The sequence below is a fragment of the Styela clava genome, chromosome 9, assembly GCF_964204865.1.
Source record: "Styela clava chromosome 9, kaStyClav1.hap1.2, whole genome shotgun sequence".
Lineage (NCBI taxonomy): Eukaryota > Metazoa > Chordata > Ascidiacea > Stolidobranchia > Styelidae > Styela > Styela clava.
This window is the reverse complement of record NC_135258.1, coordinates 10,883,043-10,900,989: the sequence shown is the minus strand read 5'-3', so window position 1 is coordinate 10,900,989 and position 17,947 is coordinate 10,883,043. Positions and strand designations below refer to the sequence as shown.

Here is a 17,947-nt window from a genome sequence, read left to right as displayed (position 1 = left end):
GTAAAAACTCGAAAACTAGTTTCGGGCGTTGCTTTTTGTTTAAAGAAATGGTCCGAATTTGGAAAGTTTTCATTTAAAAATTTATAATCTTGAGAATTTGCCAATGACGATAAGCCATGAAATTAACTCCTTTTTAACCAGTTTTACCAAACCAAAATCTTCAGTATGCAAACAGGTCGGCTGATATCCTAAACTATCATTTCTTTTTGTCAAACGCTTGAAAATCAAGTTGTGAAAATCTGATCTGATCTACAGTTCGGATAACTTTTGTTTCTTTATGATTATCGCGAGCTTCTTCTAAAGATATCACATTCCCAGATAAGTAGATTACGGCCCTTAGACGTAGCTTTGATTTTAATCCCATTTTTTCCATTAAAAGTAGCTACATTGAATCAGATCTTTTCCGGTGTGCATTCCATATATCATATTTTCATTCTTCCTTAACTAAGTGACGATGATGTAACAACTGTAATCAGTAAAGCCGCTCAGACAGTAATATTTAGTAGTTTATTTCTTCACCATGCTGAAAATACGCACCAAACATATTTAAATGAGGTATGAAAAAAGAGAGAGTTGCAGGAATACAAAACTAAGCTGCGATGGACTAAGATAAAATTAGTCATCCGCACTTTTAAACGGCAGATGGGTAAATATTTTGAATAAATAATGATTTAACATGTAAACCAGTTTGTAAGCGACAACTCGTAAAAGCACTTTTGAAATAAGCATAAAAATTATCGCGATGATAAATCATTGGGAGATTTCTTTGCGGTCGAGGATCAGGGAGACATTTATAAAAACCCAAAAATTGGGATTATTTTGCAATTTATAATATTCAGCACTATATTTTTTGCTGCCTCAATATTTATATCAAAAGCCTCAAAAAGTTAGTCGTTGATAAAAAGAAATTGAACTTTACTGAGGGTCAAAGGTCGTGAAATTATTCTGAAGAAATTCATTTCCACAGTTTTCAGATTCGCGTCTGTAGGCTACTGTAAAGCTTAAGCCCAAAGCTGATGATTCTTCTCATCTTTGTTTACGGACAAATGAAATGCTGATAAAAGTCTGCATTTGAAATATAGACAAAACTTGTACAGTTAATTCTGTTTTGTTTTCAATGATGTTGCTGGGTGCAGGCATTTGATTGTTTCGCTTCTACACATTTACGCAAGCATTCTGAAAAAAATTGATGTTATAGCCTATTCGGCATGGATTGCAAAGATGACACCATTGTTGGCGTCAATAAATTGATAAGGTTGAATCCTTCAACAGGCCAAGGTGAGATATTAAATTGTTAAGTTCTAAAGTTACTGGTGATTTTGTTTAACTGATGAACTGTGTTTGCTTTTGATGATTTAACAGCGTTGTCAAATTCATATGTCAGTACCGGTACTGTAGTATGTATTGTAGACTATATTTTGCAAAAATAGCAAAAGCACAAACTGACAATCGGGTCATGTCAATCCTAACCTCCACCTGACCTGACTACGTACGCCATCCAAAAATTATGTTATCATGATGTCACAATCTCGTCATTGAGCTTGCCTACCTATGATCGGCCGAAATGGCATCTGTGCCGACGATAATGAACTCACTAATGGCAGCGATCTCTCTCATATCGTGATTGTTACGACAAGAAAATGAAAGAAATAGCAAGCACGATTTTGGGTGAACGCAGTCAGGTGAGGCTTGGGAGTGACATAAGCAAAAATTGTTTTGCTACGCCCACTAAAAGTACCGATACTTGAGGTATGAAACTACACCAAACATGCGGAATCAATGGATATTTTCAGGTTTTTGTTGGTGTATTTCAAAATTCCAAATAGAAATAAGCATTATGTTGTTTTGTAGATTCACCCTCTGCACGAAGTGGTCACAGAGCTGTCGCTAACGAAACCCACATGTGGGTTCTTGGGGGGTACAACCCCGGGAATGTCAATACACCGCTTTTCAGGTAATTCACTATTTGATTGTTTTCTTACAAGCTCGACAAATTTCGATTGCAATCTGTCGTTATCTTACTGCTGTATTGTTATCCATTATATTCAGGGAAATTTGGAGGTTGAATATTGCAACAGGACAATGGAATTTAATGCAGTGCGAAGGAGACATGCCAGGGGAACTTGCGTCGCATTCAAGTATAGTCTCACAACATTTTATTCTTTGGAATCTTGAACTGATCACTTATTTTAGATCTGTATCTCTGAACCTGGGTACAGTACAGTGATTTGGATACCATTTATTGGGTAAAGTTTTCGACTGACCAGCTTCACCTTTTAACTAAGCATCAAATATAATGACTTGAGTCCCCACGAAAATGGCTTATTTTTCGAATCAAAAACTTACTAGCTTGTGTAACATTGACCTGAAATAGCTGCATTGTGTTGATGACAATGCATAAATAACTCCTGCTTTTCGAAAAATATATAGAAATTACTATTTTCAATATGAATGTCCATCTCACTGTTATTGAAATTTTTCATGATTTGTGACTCAACTTGATTCATGACTCTGATGTTTTGTGACTTGGGATTTAGGTACTTGGGGCCCAACCCTGATAGTGTTTGTATTTGTTCTTATGTGAGAGTAATTGAAGACTCTGTTTCTGTTAGTTCATTAATCACAGGTCTAATGAACTATGAATATTTTCTTTGGTGTTATTACATATTCATCCTTGGTCCAGAAAAATCGTACTAATGCTATTTTGAATATTTTTTCTTTTTCTTAGATATGCTTTCAAATTATATTTAGTACAATACATACTGATTTTCGTGTTTATTTCTATTTTTCTAAAGCCATCATCGATAACAGTCACATGCTTGTATTTGGTGGAACCGGATATCCATTTGGAATAAATAGTAGCAATAAATTGAGTGTATGTAACTTGCGATCAGGTGTTTGGAGAGAACTAAAATGTGATGGAAATCTACCTGATGAAAAGTATGGACAGGTGAGCATAAGACAAATTGATACATATTGGAAATTGATAGTGATTTCAAGTACCGGTATATAAATATTCATTTATTAAAAGGCTATTCATAAAAAACTTGGATTCAGATTTAATATTTCTCTGAATGTTTGTTGAAATATGCAGTCGCAAAACAAAATGATATTGTCGCTGCATATAAAATATTGATACAATCACTTTTCACATGGGCTCATGTACGGCCCCTCAGGATCTCGATCATGGATATATATACATCTCTTTATTTTGTCAATTATGAATTAACAATTATGCTTCTAATCTTTGTGCTCGTCCTGACCAAGTCTCTTTTGCTTGGCCTGGGTTGCTTTTTTATACACCTTTGATATATGATGTCTTTCAAAGAGCTACTTTATTTTTCCTGGTTTGGCATAGCCTACCAAATTTATTGTAGCCAGACTACATTCCTTTTTAATGATTATAAAAACTCCTTCTTTACCTTCATTCAGGCGATGACACTTTACAAAAGAAAGTTAATTGTTCATGGAGGAACATCTGGATATTTTTATAATACTGATCTACACAAATTAAACTTGAAGACATTAAAATGGAACAGAATCATACCAAATAACGTGTTTTCTGAAATGCCAGCTGAAAGGTTGTTTAATTACTATTGATTTTACTTCAATTCAATGATAATATAGTTACAATTGGTATAAATAATTGCTACTGGTTCCAAATTTGATTGTTATTAACATAAGTTGGTGTTGAAAAATATTTTACTGGGAGGCCTTGTGACCCCAGATTTAATTTATTTGTTCAAATGGTACAAGTCTTTCATCAGAGTCGTAAAGCTAACTAACTCTATTAATCACTGGAAAAGTATGGGCGCTGTTCACTTTGACAAAGTTCTGAAATTTATGATAAGCCTATAGATATATTGTGAGATTTTATTTTTGCAGGTACAGACATGAAATTGCATTATTTCAAGACAATCTTATTATCCTGGGCGGGGGAACATCAAATTCTGTCAATAATCTAAGAATATTGCATTCTTTCAATTTTAAAACAACACGGTGGACATGTCGTGTCACAAAACCAGATACTTTACAAAACCCTGGTAAGTAATTCAACTTTTCAAACAACGGGGTATATCAATTTTTTTTTATCAGATAATACCGCTGGTTGATAATGGAATGCATTTATCCAATATATTCCAAGGTTCATTTCTGGAATACATCATATTACAATTGGTAAAGATTGATCTTCTTTGTTTTAATAAATATTTTTCTTTACTGTTTACTAATTCAGTATTCAATTTGGGACTGTTACAAAATCATTATGCATGGTAATGGTATTATTATATGGTGTGGCAAGTACCTAATCTTTATTTATTTTTCTAGTTTTTTTTACCAGGTATTTATCTCAAGTTTCTCGCATTTTTTTTATAAATTTTAATATATCTCTGCCAATTTGATATTATTAGGTGAGTGTACATGTACTTCTTTTGGCAACACAAATTTGAATTCTGTACCCTTAAACCCTATTTGAAGTTTTGTTTGCTCTCCTGATTCTATAATCAATTATATAATCGCCCGTCATGCTAGTTATGGAATATCAAATAAGCTGTGGGAAAGTATTACTTTTGCTAATTAGTATTAATTGTTTGTTACAGGTTATCCTGCACCCAGACGTTGCCATGGTTGTGTGCAATTGCAAGATGAAGCCGTAATAAGTGGTGGATATGATGGTATCCGTATTACTGGAGATGTTTGGAAAATCAATTTACGAACTATGCAATGGACAAAAATAACTGATATGATAGAGCCAGTTTATTTCCATTCTGCAACTGTGACTCCGGTATGTATGTAAAGCTAGATTTTGTGATGGGAGGTAAGACGAATAATACAAGTAAAATCAAGACTAAAGAGCTGGAGCCAGGTGCTACCAGAAATTTTAGTGGCTCTAGCTGCTAAACAGCTACTTTTTCTATCACATTTATGATTTTGTAGTGCTGAATGCAAATAATAAAACTTATCAGACTCAGCTTATCATATTAGTTCAGTTTATAATATTGATTTGAAAGTCTGCACAATTTTTATATTTCACGGTAGTGACCATACCAAAAAAAGTCAAGGCCCAACAATGAGGCTGTGATTCTTTACAGCCTTGGGTAAAACTCAAGTTAATTTTTTCATATTTTCCTCAATTCTAGGATGGACGCATGTATATATTTGGTGGTGTTTCTTGCATTGAACCAAACATTCGAACTGCAAGTTGTTATAGAATGTGGTTGAGACTACCAAGTCTTCAAACATTATGTTGGCAAAAGTTGCTCAATTCTTTCCCCCAACTAAAAAAATTACCTCACAAAAAACTTATTGAGCTTGGTGTGAACAGAAGCTTGACCAGTCAGTTGCCTTACCCAGTAGGAGCATGATCAAGATAAAGTGTGCTGTACATGGTTGAGTCATTGAACTGATTCATCATTGCTGGTTTTGGACAGATAAAATGTTGCTATCGATGTTGTGGTATCGGAAATACCTCAAAAAAATTCATTCTTCCCTAATAAAGAATATTTATTTTTAAAAATCCACAGTGGAGCGAGCAGTGTTACCTATTAGTAATAACTATCTCTATTGCAAGCATCTGGTTTTAAAGTAATTTTTTGCCTTCATCTAGCGGCCTGGGAAGTATAAAATGCTCCCCCCCCCCCCCCAATCACAAAATAAACACTTAAGTGCACACCTTATATAATTAATTACTAGTCCAGGCTGCTTGCTTTTAATGCTACTCTATTTATCATTTTTTCGCATGGTGTTTTTAGGCTAGAATTAAGCACTTAAAAATTTGTTGTTTTTCAAATATATAATTTTCTTTCAACTGGGTAATGAGACTTTATTATTTTGTTAGAAAGCCGTAGTCGCAAAAGATTGGACTAGCATTTGTTCATGTGAGAGTACCGCTGAAAAGCACTTAGGACCCAGCGGCCACAATTCAGTTATGTTTAATAATAGATAAGAACAGCCCTTAGTGGGGAAACTGCACTTTGAAAGCATTCACTCACTTGTGGAATCGTGTAAAAAAATGTAACAAAGTATTCCAGAAAATACCAATCAAACTTGTCTTAATACAGAACCTCGCAAACAAACTCATTTTTCTTTAGAATCTCCGATATATGCAGCAGCAATAGCAGGTCTGTTTTCGGTCTTCATATTAACCGTTTCTGAACCATTTGAGTTCTCAATTTCAGTCTCATTTAAAGCATTAGCTTCAATATTTAAATTATCGTCATTGTCATTTTGCTTTGAAGATGATGGTTTATAAATGTCTCTATTTTCTGATAAACAATCTTCCCATTTAGAAAAGTTATCAAAACATTTTTCCGCAAAAGAATCTTGGTCGTCTCGATTTTCCACCCAACATGTGAAAGCTTCACGAAATGAGGGGCCACAAGGTCCATTTGGTAGATTTCCAAGACATGGACAATCCCAGTTTATATCTCCATTCGGAAGTATTGCGCCTAGGAATAATGAAATATTGTCAATAATTTTACAATACGATTTCATACCCATACCACAAGGCAAATGAAATACGACGAAACTATATGGAAAATCATGGTGTGTGGCCTTGATATTAGGCAGCCAGAAATAAGTACAGGAATTGTAAAGTCAAAAAGATATGCATTCGTAACAATTCTTCAATCAAGTCATATGCAATATCAAGAAAATTAAACATGAAAAATATAGCCACTACTTGATGAGGACATTAATAATGTGGTTTGAGACGGGTACAAATTTTAAGTATAGGGCAGTAGGGGTATCCACCGTTTGAATCTTATAGAAATAATGTAATTAATATGCGTCAAGCTCAAATCCCATGGATAAATTGCTTATAACATTTGATTTACGACCTATACTCGTATATTCGAGCATTCAAATAATAAAAAAGGCATTGCTAACCTTCATGGCTGGTATCTACATCGCTGGGATTATCCGGGAGAAGTGTGACCGTACTGGGACTGGACAAATCGTCCTCTGTCGCGAATATTATTATGTCTTTCCCTGAACAAACAAAACATTTTATAGTCATATTCCATGCGAGTGAGAATAGCTTTTAGATGAAATAACTGAAACTAACCTTCTTTACGGCAGTAGGACATTTCTTTTATCAGCATCCAAGCGCCCTAACTTCTAAACCGGAGCACCTGCCAGACCAGCGTGACTTTCACTGTTTGCAGTCACCGATATGCCCCAGTGGTTATTTAGACAGGGTATAAAATTAAAATTTCACAATATTTATAAAAGACATATACAATTAAATCGAATTACAGTAAAGTGTGGTAATTAAAATGTTTCTTGGGTAATTTTGTCACACAGATTAAAGTACGAAAATTAGCCATATGCATCATTTCAAACAGCCTCTAGCTTCCGACAGAGAGCAATAATTCGTACCTCATGAGTCATGATGCGCAAGCAAAGCGCGGACCGCGTTTCCCAAAATCCAACCAAAACAAAATCACCATTCAATTCGCGTTCGACAACGCCGGTATCGCGTTCTTTCGTTAATGTTACTAATGGAAATTGCATTATTACTGCATTGCCATTGAAAGACTGGGCATATTTATTATTTCAGAATACGTTGATTTTTAAACGATCTTGCATTTTTGTATTATTTTTATCGCTCCGAGATTGTGTGACTTGTGTGTACTGTGTACGGTAGTACCGGGTACTAACATATAAAATGATCTATTCAATTTGATCGTGGATTTAAATTGCTGTATTGTTAGTACGGTAACCAATGTTATTAGAGGGCTTCGAATAATGAAAATGCAATGAATACTTTGGTGGTGTGGAATTTGTCCCTCTTAAATTTAGATCAAATTGAATGTGGTTCTGAATGTAGCCTATGAAATGTCCAATTAAAACTATAACTAGGCTATATAAAATTTAGTATCAAAGTAGGCTGGCTTGATTGATATTGCAGCATTCGCCCTGTCTGTGATGCTATGAATGCATGTACTAAATTTGGATATTGGCATTAATAAGGTACGGTATCACTGTATCACCCCTTGATATGTTGAATGATGCACAACTTACAGCGGCTGAGGTCAGTAGTTTATTTTATCACATGCCGAAAGCACACATTGTACAAACATAATTAAGAAGATAAGAGAAATGCATTTCAGTGTGAAATGAGACGCAATGAACCAGTGATGGTTATCGAACAGCATCACCTAACAGCCTAAGACGGAGTCTAACATTAAATCATACTGAGAAAAAAGAGTCGAACATAGAATAGAGGTATCTATAAGGTCTTGAAGTTGCTTAACATTGCTATTTATTCCTTAGTATTTTATATTATTTATATAAAAATGGCTACAAGCGATGCCACAAATTCACCACAAGGACGTCAACCATTTCCTTGGTATGGGATTGATATAGGAGGTACTCTGGTTAAACTCGTTTATTTTGAACCAACTTCAATGACGAAACAAGAAGTACGAGATGAAGAAGAATCTTTGAAAGTAATTCGTGAAACCTTGTTATCGAGTATTGCGTATGGACAAACTGGAGTGCGGGATGCTCATTTAGAAATCAAGGTTCATGGTTTTTTGTTGCTTTGTTAATATAGCTGTATAAAAAATCATTTAAGTTATAAAATCAACACAGTTCTCCGGTTTCAAGGATAGCCCCTAGGTTAAAAGACATCAATAATAACAGTCAGTGCAAACCCCTCATTTACGAGACAATCTTGGTATTCATATTGATACAAATTGGCAAACCGTCAGTGCGCAATGAACTAAAAGGAAGCGCAATCTTGAGATGTCACCATTAATAACAAGCTATTGTGAATTAATAGGAATTGAATTTGTAGAATGTTTGAGATAAACATTGTTTTGATTATTACCGTAATAGTCTTTTTTACAGCACGAGGTAAAACTCAGTTTATTTGTTATGTGAACGGCAGAGGTTAAATTTAAATTTAAAAATATTTTAAGTTTTTTTAAAATCAAAAATGTTTACTACCGTACTTTTTTAAATTTTCCATTGATTTTGTGCCCCCTGTTTATAGTTTTACTTTTACCATGGAAGAATAATCAAACAATGTCCCTGGTTCTCTAACAGTTTGATCTTTTTCAGGGATTGAAATTCAACGGTTATGTTGGCAACATGCACTTTCTTCGATTTCCAACACACAGGATGGATAGTTTTATTCGAATGGTCAAAGAGAAAGAATTTTCAACCATGCATAATATATGTCATGCAACTGGAGGAGGAGCTTATAAATTTGAAGAAAAATTTTTGAAGGAGATTAATCTAAGACTCAACAAGTTGGACGAATTTCAATGTCTGATAAAGGGTAATTAAAATTTTTTTTGTTTACTAATTCTGGTAGTTTTAACGAGGTTTGATTTTAAATTTTTTTCTCATCTCTTTCAAGTATTTATATTTTATTCTATTTTGGTGACATATTACACATTATGTTGAACACACTCTAAAATAAAATGAATGTGATTCTTGTAACCTAATCTTGTCGTTGTCGCATCAGCTCTTGTAGCACAATCAAAAATTTATGATTCAATGGGCTAAATTAATTACAACTCTTAAACTTAATTAATGCGTTGCTATTTTTATCAACTCAATAAAGACGAGAAACCTACATGAAAGTTCCTCGAAACAAGAGCCTAGCTCTTAGACTAGAAATTCCCCAAATTGCCCTTCAGTCTGTCAATTGAAAATTTTTCCACAAGTACCCTTCAATGGCTACTCATCATATATGGTAGTTGCTATATTGAAGAAGTTAATAATAATCAAATATCTTTAAATACACCCTAGATCTAAGTTAATGTTGATATGCCACGAACGACGAACCAAATAAAAGATTAAAAATTTGTAAAGATAGCACATTGCAACTTTGTAGAGAACCCCTAAATATTTCCAAAGATAGTTTAATTATGTGCCTAGCTACAGTTGAGGTAAGCGGGCATTTGTGTTTTGCAGGAATGTCTTAGTGTATTATGGAACTTGACAAAAATCAAGATTTTTATAAACTTTTTGTGGTAGCAATTATGGTTTCAATTAACGAAGTTAGATTTTTGCAAATAGCTTATTGATAAAACTGACATATTTTAATAATACCGACGTCATCATGTTGAAATAGCTTATTAATAAGATATGTTTGTTTGCTAGAATGGAATAAACTCGCATATTATGTAAATTGTTGTCTTTCTTCTTTGTCTCATATTTTGTTCTCATATTGTGACCAAATATACCAATTGATATTTTCAATTTTTTGCGGAAATATTTCAATTTTAATTAGTACGTTTTCACTTGCGTGTATGACAGTTTATAATTTGATATTGAGAATAGCCAGATTTTTTTTTCATCCATTGTATGTAATATACAGTTGGAGTTCCTTAGTTAAGGTATACTTTTGCCAACATACCACTAATACCAATGAAATTATGAAGAACATACATCATTCCAACTATGATTGCAGCACGACACCAGTTATATTACCGGTACTATCTTTTACTATATGCACCTAAGAATATTATGTAGTTTCAAGTATTGATTAAGAGCCTTAATATGTGTTATGCTCCAAGAAAAGAGTTCCGTGCCTGTACATCTGTCTCTTATGTTTTTGTTCTGATCGATCAGGATGTATACTGCAAGTCAATCCTTATGAGATGATTTTTGTTTGTTTTAATAAGCCTCGAAAGCTTTTATAAACAAGTTCAATGTTGCATTGTGAGGATTCTTTCATTCGTGGTAAAATTTAATATTGTCGTATTATTCATTTTAGTCAAATTCAATACATAGGAGTTTGTTGATTTCATATCATGGAATTCAGCTTTCAAATTTGAATTTCATAATATTAATAAGTTCAATAAATAACATACTAAAATACGATGTGAATTCACAAGATATGTCAAATTTTTCAAGTATTTGACATTGTTATTTTGCCAAAGGGCCAAAATTTTAAGAAAATACTGTAACTAAGCAAAAATTCAAATATCATTTAGATATTTTCAAAATTTTTTCAAGCCCTTAATAAATAGTGAATGACTAACTAATATTTTTTGCTGTTGTGGCATGTTTTTACTGTGTTTTTTCATAATGCATATTAGTTTAATGTCATAAATGATTTGTGGATAACCGTCGGTTATATTTGTGCTAAATAAATAAATTTGCTTTTATGCAACTTCAATGGTTCATAGTTACTCTAGATTGGGATATCAGAATTAATTGCTCTTTAAATACAACTGTAAATACTTTGTTAATAAGTAACTATTTTACTGTTTTCGACAGGAATTCATTTTATCGACCACAATACAGAAGTCAATGGAAGATCTGAATGTTTTTCTCTTGCACAACCCCTAGACCCTGGCGGACTGAAAAAAGAACCATACAATTTCCGAAATCCTTATCCTTACCTCGTCTGCAATATTGGATCGGGTGTGAGCATAATGGCGGTATATTCACAACAAGAATGCAAAAGGGTTTCAGGTATTGTGATGAAGAATTTTGGAAACAAAAAAAAAATTCAGTTGATTACTTAATTTTCACTGTGTTTCAAGTTTATTCTATCGTTTGCGGAAATTGTATTGTGCGTGCTAAGGTATTTTTGAAGATCCTATATCTAGTAAATTTGGTTAAAGAACTTTGATGTACTTCTCGCAACTGAAGGTGTATCAAATGAAGTAAAAAAAACACCAAAACTGATTAAAATAAATCAAACCTGGTGAAGATATATTAAGGAGTAACTTCATAACAAAATTTGATCGAGACAAGAATACGTATTAGCTTATACCAAAACTCTTATTCACTCTTACGAAGTTACGATTTTTCCACACACAAGTGACTTCTCATTATAGGCTTTTTATAGAGTAAAAGTGCACAACACTTACAAAGTTTTGTAATTGAAGTGTTTTACTATCGAGTGTTCTATATCATTTTTGAAGTGGTCATTGTTGTTTGATCTGTTTTGAGATATAATTGAAAATTAAACGTAATTTTATTTTAGATTAGTCTCACAACACAATCACATATCAGGATACCATCATATTTAGTACAAAATAAACTAGTATAGGTATATACTGGGAAAATTTTTGTGGGCGTGTAGGCGTGTCAGTGTCGTTGACTATCACAAGTGTAATGTTTTTATAGCAACCAATGAAATTACTTTTATAATCATGAAAATGGAGGCGTGTTTGAATTCAAGTTGTTAAAATTAACGACTGTTCCCCATTGTTACTGTCTAATCAATGAAATCCTTTGTTAAAATTTTTTATATTTGACAGGTAGCAGGGTTAAAAGGATTTTATTATTTGACTTCAAATAAATCTCTATCAGTGAGAGTATTTTAATATCTGAATATGTATGGTACAGGCTTTAGAAATTGTAAAAAAACTTGTTATGTCATAATGACAAATGCTTTTTACGGAGCAAATACCTATATTTTATTTATTTATCGCTGTGATATCTGAATTATTTCATTACATTATTTATTTTAAAGATGTAAAAAAGTTTATTTCCGTCATTAAACTGTTGAATAGGCACCTATCATTATCTATTCTCATCTATCTTTATCCTATCCCTATTTTGCTAATGGAATTTGGGTACTCCTGTAGTGTGTGTACCAGGTTAAGGTTAGGCCATAATTTTATTCCGATTTACCTTATTTTAGTTCTATTACGAGTTTGGGGACTGTCTGTGTTAGCCAAGTGAATATACCCCCTGCCCATAGGCTTCAGTCCCTTTACACAACTTGATGTAAAATTTGCGAACAAAATTAGTTACCTCCATATTGGTACGTACACTTCTGAAGCACCGGAAATTGTATCCATTTTGAATACTTTTTCATTATTGCCTACTTCTCAGGGACCAGTTTAGGAGGAGGAACATTCCTTGGGCTATGTTGTTTATTGACTGGTTGTGAGACATTTGAAGAAGCAATCGAACTTGCAACACATGGGGACAGTACTAAAGTTGACAAGTTAGTTCGTGATATCTACGGAGGGGATTATAAAAAATTCAATTTGTCTGGCGACACAGTGGCATCCAGGTAAGAGTTGACTTGTTCTTTTAATGGCTACTACTCTACTCTACTCCTAAATATTTTTAGTAATGTCCATTCGTTAACGTGTATAAATTTAGCAGTCTGTGATTAGTTGCCATACACATGGTCGCTTGAGGTAGGCTTATATGTGAGGTACATAGCGAAGGACTTTGCTTGTGACCCCCTGGTGAATTGCAATATGATAAATGGTGTTTTCAATTGTAGTTTGAAAGGCTTCTTACAGATGGGCTATCGGTCTTCTCTTTTGCAGCCGTTTGATTCTTGGGTACATAAACATTATGAATTAAACGTTCAATTCACCGTTTTGAAAGTATTATTTTATGTTTGTTTCAGTTTTGGTAAAATGAATCAAAAAGAACTCCGTAATGCAACAACAAAAGAAGATTTAGCTAAAGCAACACTTGTCACCATAACAAACAATATTGGAAGCATTGTAATGAATTGTGCTGCTCGTGAGGTGAGTGCACATTTTCAATTTATGAAAGACAGATTGAGCAAATACCATTCAAGATTTCACCATATCATGTAATTAGTGAAAATTTCAATATGGTGGCAATTCTTTCATTTTATATTTCACCATTTTTTTAAATATAATAAGTTTTCAAACTTAAAAACTTGACATCAAGCAAGCTAACGAAGATATAAGAAAATGGGGTAAAATTAGGAATTGAATTAATAATTAAATCCACTCAAAAGACATTATTTGAATCTGTTTCATAGCTATATATAACTTATACAGTTGGCCATCCATACTAAAGATATAATTGTTTTAACTTGCTTTTCTAGAATATTGACAGAGCTGTGTTTGTTGGAAACTTTTTGAGAGTCAATCCAATATCTATGAAACTTCTTGCATATGCTATGGACTACTGGTCGGGCGGATCCTTGAAAGCACTTTTTCTTGAACATGAAGGATATTTTGGGGCTGTCGGAGCTTTATTAGGAATGTCTTGCGCAATCGATTCATGATGGTGTTTCGAAAAGCGAAAAGAAAAAAAAAATGAAAATTGCACTCTAATTTGCAAAGTCGAATATAAATTAAGTTGTATATGCAGTTCTTTATAATTTAAGAAATGTTTTATACCTATTTCTGCTTTACTGAAAGTGAAAGTACAAACTTGTTGAATTGTGAAATTCTATAATTCGTATTTCAATTTTTTGGAAAGAATGTACGGTGATGTCATATATGCCAGTTTGTACAATGAGTATATATATTGTTGAACAACACCACATAATCGAATTGAATAATTTTTATAAAAAGTTACGATTTATTTTCATTTTTGGATAAATCAAGGCTGATAATGCAGTCGGTTGAGGGTATTGAATAATGAATTTGAAAACCTTTTTTTAAATGGAGTGAAATTTTACTGTCAATTTTCTCAGATTTACGATTCAAAATTTTGTGATGATTCCAGTTAGCAATTTTGTCACTCCTGTGATAAATTTGGCAATCTGTGTCGTTTGTAATTTACTAGCTCTATATGTCTGAGTGGCTGCTGTTAAAGTCCCCTTCAGAGCCAACAGGACAAAAATTATTGCCATGGCATGTTGTATTTAATTCTGTTTTAACCTTTATCTTTTACTTATTCAAGTCTACTTAATTGTACATTTTTCATAATATAAAGTTTTTTTTATTTTTGAAAGTGATTTATTGGAATATTAAATCAGTGGTCTATAAAGTACAAAACTTATTTGACATATGATATATTCATCTACCAAATACGTTTTTTGTTGTGTTGCATGGTTTGATTCATGGATGAAAAAACTCATTTGATTGGAGAAATGTTCATATGGTTACAAACTTGTTGCAAAGGCAATTTCGTTTGTTATTTTTTACATTGAGTTTCATCTTTTTTAATAGTTGTTAAACGTACAAAGGTTGTTGAGTTGTCAAAAACTCTCGAATAGCGATCAAGTCATTATCTGCGATTATGCTGAAAATCTACCATTTCATATAAAGTATTGAAGTATGCATGATATATTGTGAGCATTAATTTTGTGCACAGTCCTTTGATTGCTATTTTACAAAGGTGTATGTATATATAGTGTCAACCACGAAGCAAGATCTCGTAAATTTTGACACCAATGTTGGGGAGGGAGGCTCAAGTGACCAATTATCAAAGACTTAAAGTAACCAGAGTCATCAAAAGTGGATAACTCTGCTTGTCATCAACTAACCGCCAGTGAGTTTTAGCTTACGTGGCATTTTGGGACTTCTTCCCAACAATTTAGAACAGTGGTTCTCAAACATTGTAAGCCATGCCCCATTTTAGAATTGTCAAGTCTCGTGCCCCACCTCCAAAGTAACTAGCTAACAATAAGGTACAATTAACAGATAGTGAGGCGAAAGTATGTTTTATTCAAAAAACACATTGAAAATAAGGGGATGGAATGTAAATATCCAAAATAAGGTGGACAAGATCGAATCTAACAATTTTTTTTTTAGTTTTAGTTGCCTCATCAAAAAATGGTCTTTCCCCCCCTTGTGGGGCGCGCTCCATTTTTGAGACCCACTGATTTAGAATGTCCAAAGATCAGTCTGGCTTCTGGGTCTAGAGATATCATATAAACATACACCTGAGCATATTCCTGATTTTAACTATGAAAGCATTGCCATTTGCATGTTTTATTTGGAAAATTTTAACACTTTGATATTGAAAAGTGTTATTATTCAACTCCAGGGACCTCAATTGAATTTGAAAAAACGACTCCGGCAAGAAATTTAACTCCATAGCTTTCGGAAGCTATGAATTTTACCTTTTGCTGTGTTAATATTGTATACTCTATATTTGATAATGATTTTGAAAATACTATTAACCATTTTTAAGTATCTAAAATGGATATTGGTGCATTCGAGTGACTGGTCATCGCAAAGCTGCTACATTTTTACATTCCTGAAATATTATTGTTATATAAATTAATCCAATATGCAGTATTTTTTGTCATCTCATCCACTTATATGAAAATAGTAGTAATTGTCATGATTTCTATATTCGAAAAATACTCCCAACTAATTTTATGGTACTGGGAATTACCTTGGGATCGGTTTATGACAATCAAAATATTATTATTGTACTTCGTTCACACAGATGTGGGGATATTTTCTAATACACTTTACCAATATAAAAAACCTAATTGGTTATAATTAACGACAGAGGTGATCTTGGTTGGCCATATGATTACGGTGAGTCTTTTTATCCATTCACAGTAAATATGAAAATCCAATAACTATTATATCCACTTATCAAACTTTATGTAAAGTATAAATTGTGGCTTTGAAAAAATGTCAGTCAAGAGCTTAAAATTTTAAATCCGTTATGTGCATTTTACAAGCGTATTTATTCCAACTCCTCTCCTGGTGTTAATATTACTCTTACTAAGATAACATTTCATTGCCCTGCAGTGTATTGGAAATGGTTATTATTTATTAATAGATTAACATATAAAATCTATGATGAAGTTCATTGCTTAGTGATCCGTCCATTTAAATGTTGTTGCGATTTTTTGATGATATTTGTTCCATCCTATGCCAAATTGATTCATACTATTACAATCTTTTTGTTTTTTATTCAGATTCTTTTAATTTTTGTGCATATTTTTATGAAAAACACCATCATTGTGGAAGCGGTTATTTTTGCTTAAGTACGATACAATGTTTTTCTGAATTCAAGCGTTTATGTTTAAATACACCAAGAATAAAAACTATTTGACAGAGGTAGATCATGCCATCTAATAATTTGTTGCCAATGCCCGCAAGCGATCTATAGTCACCCCTTGAGATAATGTTAGTACATCGGTTACTAGGTTGATCTTCTTGACTTTTAGCAATATTGGCGAAAAGCCACACTTCTAATGCCAGTTGGATGGGGCTGACCTAAATTTATTGGTAGCGTTCAAAACCATAATGAATTGATGTCTTACCACCACCATGCCAGAGTAGTTTGACTTTCAAAAGTATAGTGTTAATACTTTGCAGGGAAAGGATAGGATGCTACCTGATCTTCAATGTAGCTGCATCTTGTGGGGTTTTTATATTTTCATTATTGTATTCCAAGAACAACATATGTAATGGAAGTTTATCACCTATTTATATCATGTGTCAGTAGGACAGTGTGTAACCAGTAGTGGGATTCAACCGGTTCTATAGAACCGTCTCAAGTAATTTTATGGGATCAGCGAACCGGTTAGAATTACTGGTTACTGTCAGTGTTCTGCCGGTAACAGAACCGGCTGAAATATATATGTCTTTTGTGAAGAAACAGGCCGACGAAAAATTTGAATCCCGCCACTGGTTGTAACTATATCTTAAGGACTTCGTGCGTTGTTGGCAAAGTTAAGGTTTGATCTGCCAGAGGCTAGTTCATAGATTACAGCGACTATTACATTAAATAGAAATAACGCTGTTTTCGGCAGCAGTGTTTGAAACCAAAAAACTGGAAGCAATTCAAAGCGAAATTTTTTTTTCAATGCTCTCAATCAAAAATACGAGCTATTGTGATACAATTATCCGCAGACCAAGTACATAGTCTTTTGCAGTCTAATACGAAGGCGACAGGGTGAATGGGAGATTGGAGGAAAACATTTTGGGTTCAATTTTAATTGTGCAACTCCTGCTTCATACCCAGACTTGAAAACAAATCTTTTTGGCCTCCTTAATTTGGCACATATCACGAATACATGCAGTAAAAAGGCGAATATCAAGTCTCCCTTTCACAAAATTTATCTTCAAAACCAATTCAGCCTATTACTTTTCAAAAATTTCAAACAAGGTTTTTTTCCAAATCCAAATTTCCATTATCAGCCTCATGCGTTCATTCCTAAGACTAGAGTGAAAGTTCTCCAATCTCCCCATACAGCCATAGCACGGTGTCATGAAAAAAATACCTCAATTACCTGTTGAACTGCTTTGTCGCTTCAAACTTATAATAATAATGGTAA

The 17,947-nt window shown here is 33.3% G+C and overlaps 3 protein-coding genes across 3 annotated transcripts; 2 read left to right on the top strand and 1 right to left on the bottom strand.

Annotated features, from left to right (window-relative positions):
- Nucleotides 1-957: 957 nt before the first annotated feature.
- Nucleotides 958-5,638, top strand: LOC120339551 (kelch domain-containing protein 10-like). Its single transcript, XM_039407699.2, has 8 exons — nt 958-1,278; nt 1,852-1,954; nt 2,050-2,138; nt 2,796-2,950; nt 3,433-3,581; nt 3,886-4,043; nt 4,599-4,783; nt 5,139-5,638. The coding sequence occupies exons 1-8, from the start codon at nt 1,209-1,211 to the stop codon at nt 5,361-5,363; spliced, it is 1,134 nt and encodes a 377-aa protein (XP_039263633.2). The 5' UTR covers nt 958-1,208; the 3' UTR covers nt 5,364-5,638.
- A 424-nt stretch (nt 5,639-6,062) lies between these two features.
- LOC120339552 (mitochondrial intermembrane space import and assembly protein 40-like) lies at nt 6,063-7,221 on the bottom strand. The gene is made up of 3 exons (XM_039407700.2): nt 7,064-7,221; nt 6,886-6,987; nt 6,063-6,446 (listed from the first exon to the last, which is right to left on the bottom strand). Exons 1-3 carry the CDS (start codon nt 7,098-7,100, stop codon nt 6,076-6,078), a joined length of 510 nt encoding a protein of 169 aa, XP_039263634.1. The 5' UTR covers nt 7,101-7,221; the 3' UTR covers nt 6,063-6,075.
- Nucleotides 7,222-8,265: 1,044 nt separating this feature from the next.
- Nucleotides 8,266-16,727, top strand: LOC120338935 (pantothenate kinase 3-like). Its single transcript, XM_039406947.2, has 6 exons — nt 8,266-8,525; nt 9,067-9,286; nt 11,239-11,436; nt 12,811-12,994; nt 13,343-13,466; nt 13,796-16,727. Exons 1-6 carry the CDS (start codon nt 8,298-8,300, stop codon nt 13,976-13,978), a joined length of 1,137 nt encoding a protein of 378 aa, XP_039262881.2. The 5' UTR covers nt 8,266-8,297; the 3' UTR covers nt 13,979-16,727.
- The last annotated feature ends 1,220 nt before the right edge of the window (nt 16,728-17,947 follow it).

Excerpts from the sequence above, each read along its gene's own strand:
- LOC120339551 (XM_039407699.2), top strand. The coding sequence starts at position 1,209 with ATGGATTGCAAAGATGACACCATTGTTGGCGTCAATAAATTGATAAGG. Across the intron at positions 3,582-3,885 it reads TCTGAAATGCCAGCTGAAAG|GTACAGACATGAAATTGCAT; the intron begins GTTGTTTAATTA and ends TTATTTTTGCAG. Across the intron at positions 4,784-5,138 it reads ATTCTGCAACTGTGACTCCG|GATGGACGCATGTATATATT; the intron begins GTATGTATGTAA and ends CCTCAATTCTAG.
- LOC120339552 (XM_039407700.2), bottom strand. The coding sequence starts at position 7,100 with ATGCTGATAAAAGAAATGTCCTACTGCCGTAAAGAAG. Across the intron at positions 6,988-7,063 it reads GTCCTACTGCCGTAAAGAAG|GGAAAGACATAATAATATTC; the intron begins GTTAGTTTCAGT and ends TTGTTTGTTCAG. Across the intron at positions 6,447-6,885 it reads TGTAGATACCAGCCATGAAG|GCGCAATACTTCCGAATGGA; the intron begins GTTAGCAATGCC and ends CATTATTCCTAG.
- LOC120338935 (XM_039406947.2), top strand. The coding sequence starts at position 8,298 with ATGGCTACAAGCGATGCCACAAATTCACCACAAGGACGTCAACCATTT. Across the intron at positions 9,287-11,238 it reads ATTTCAATGTCTGATAAAGG|GAATTCATTTTATCGACCAC; the intron begins GTAATTAAAATT and ends TGTTTTCGACAG. Across the intron at positions 11,437-12,810 it reads AGAATGCAAAAGGGTTTCAG|GGACCAGTTTAGGAGGAGGA; the intron begins GTATTGTGATGA and ends CCTACTTCTCAG.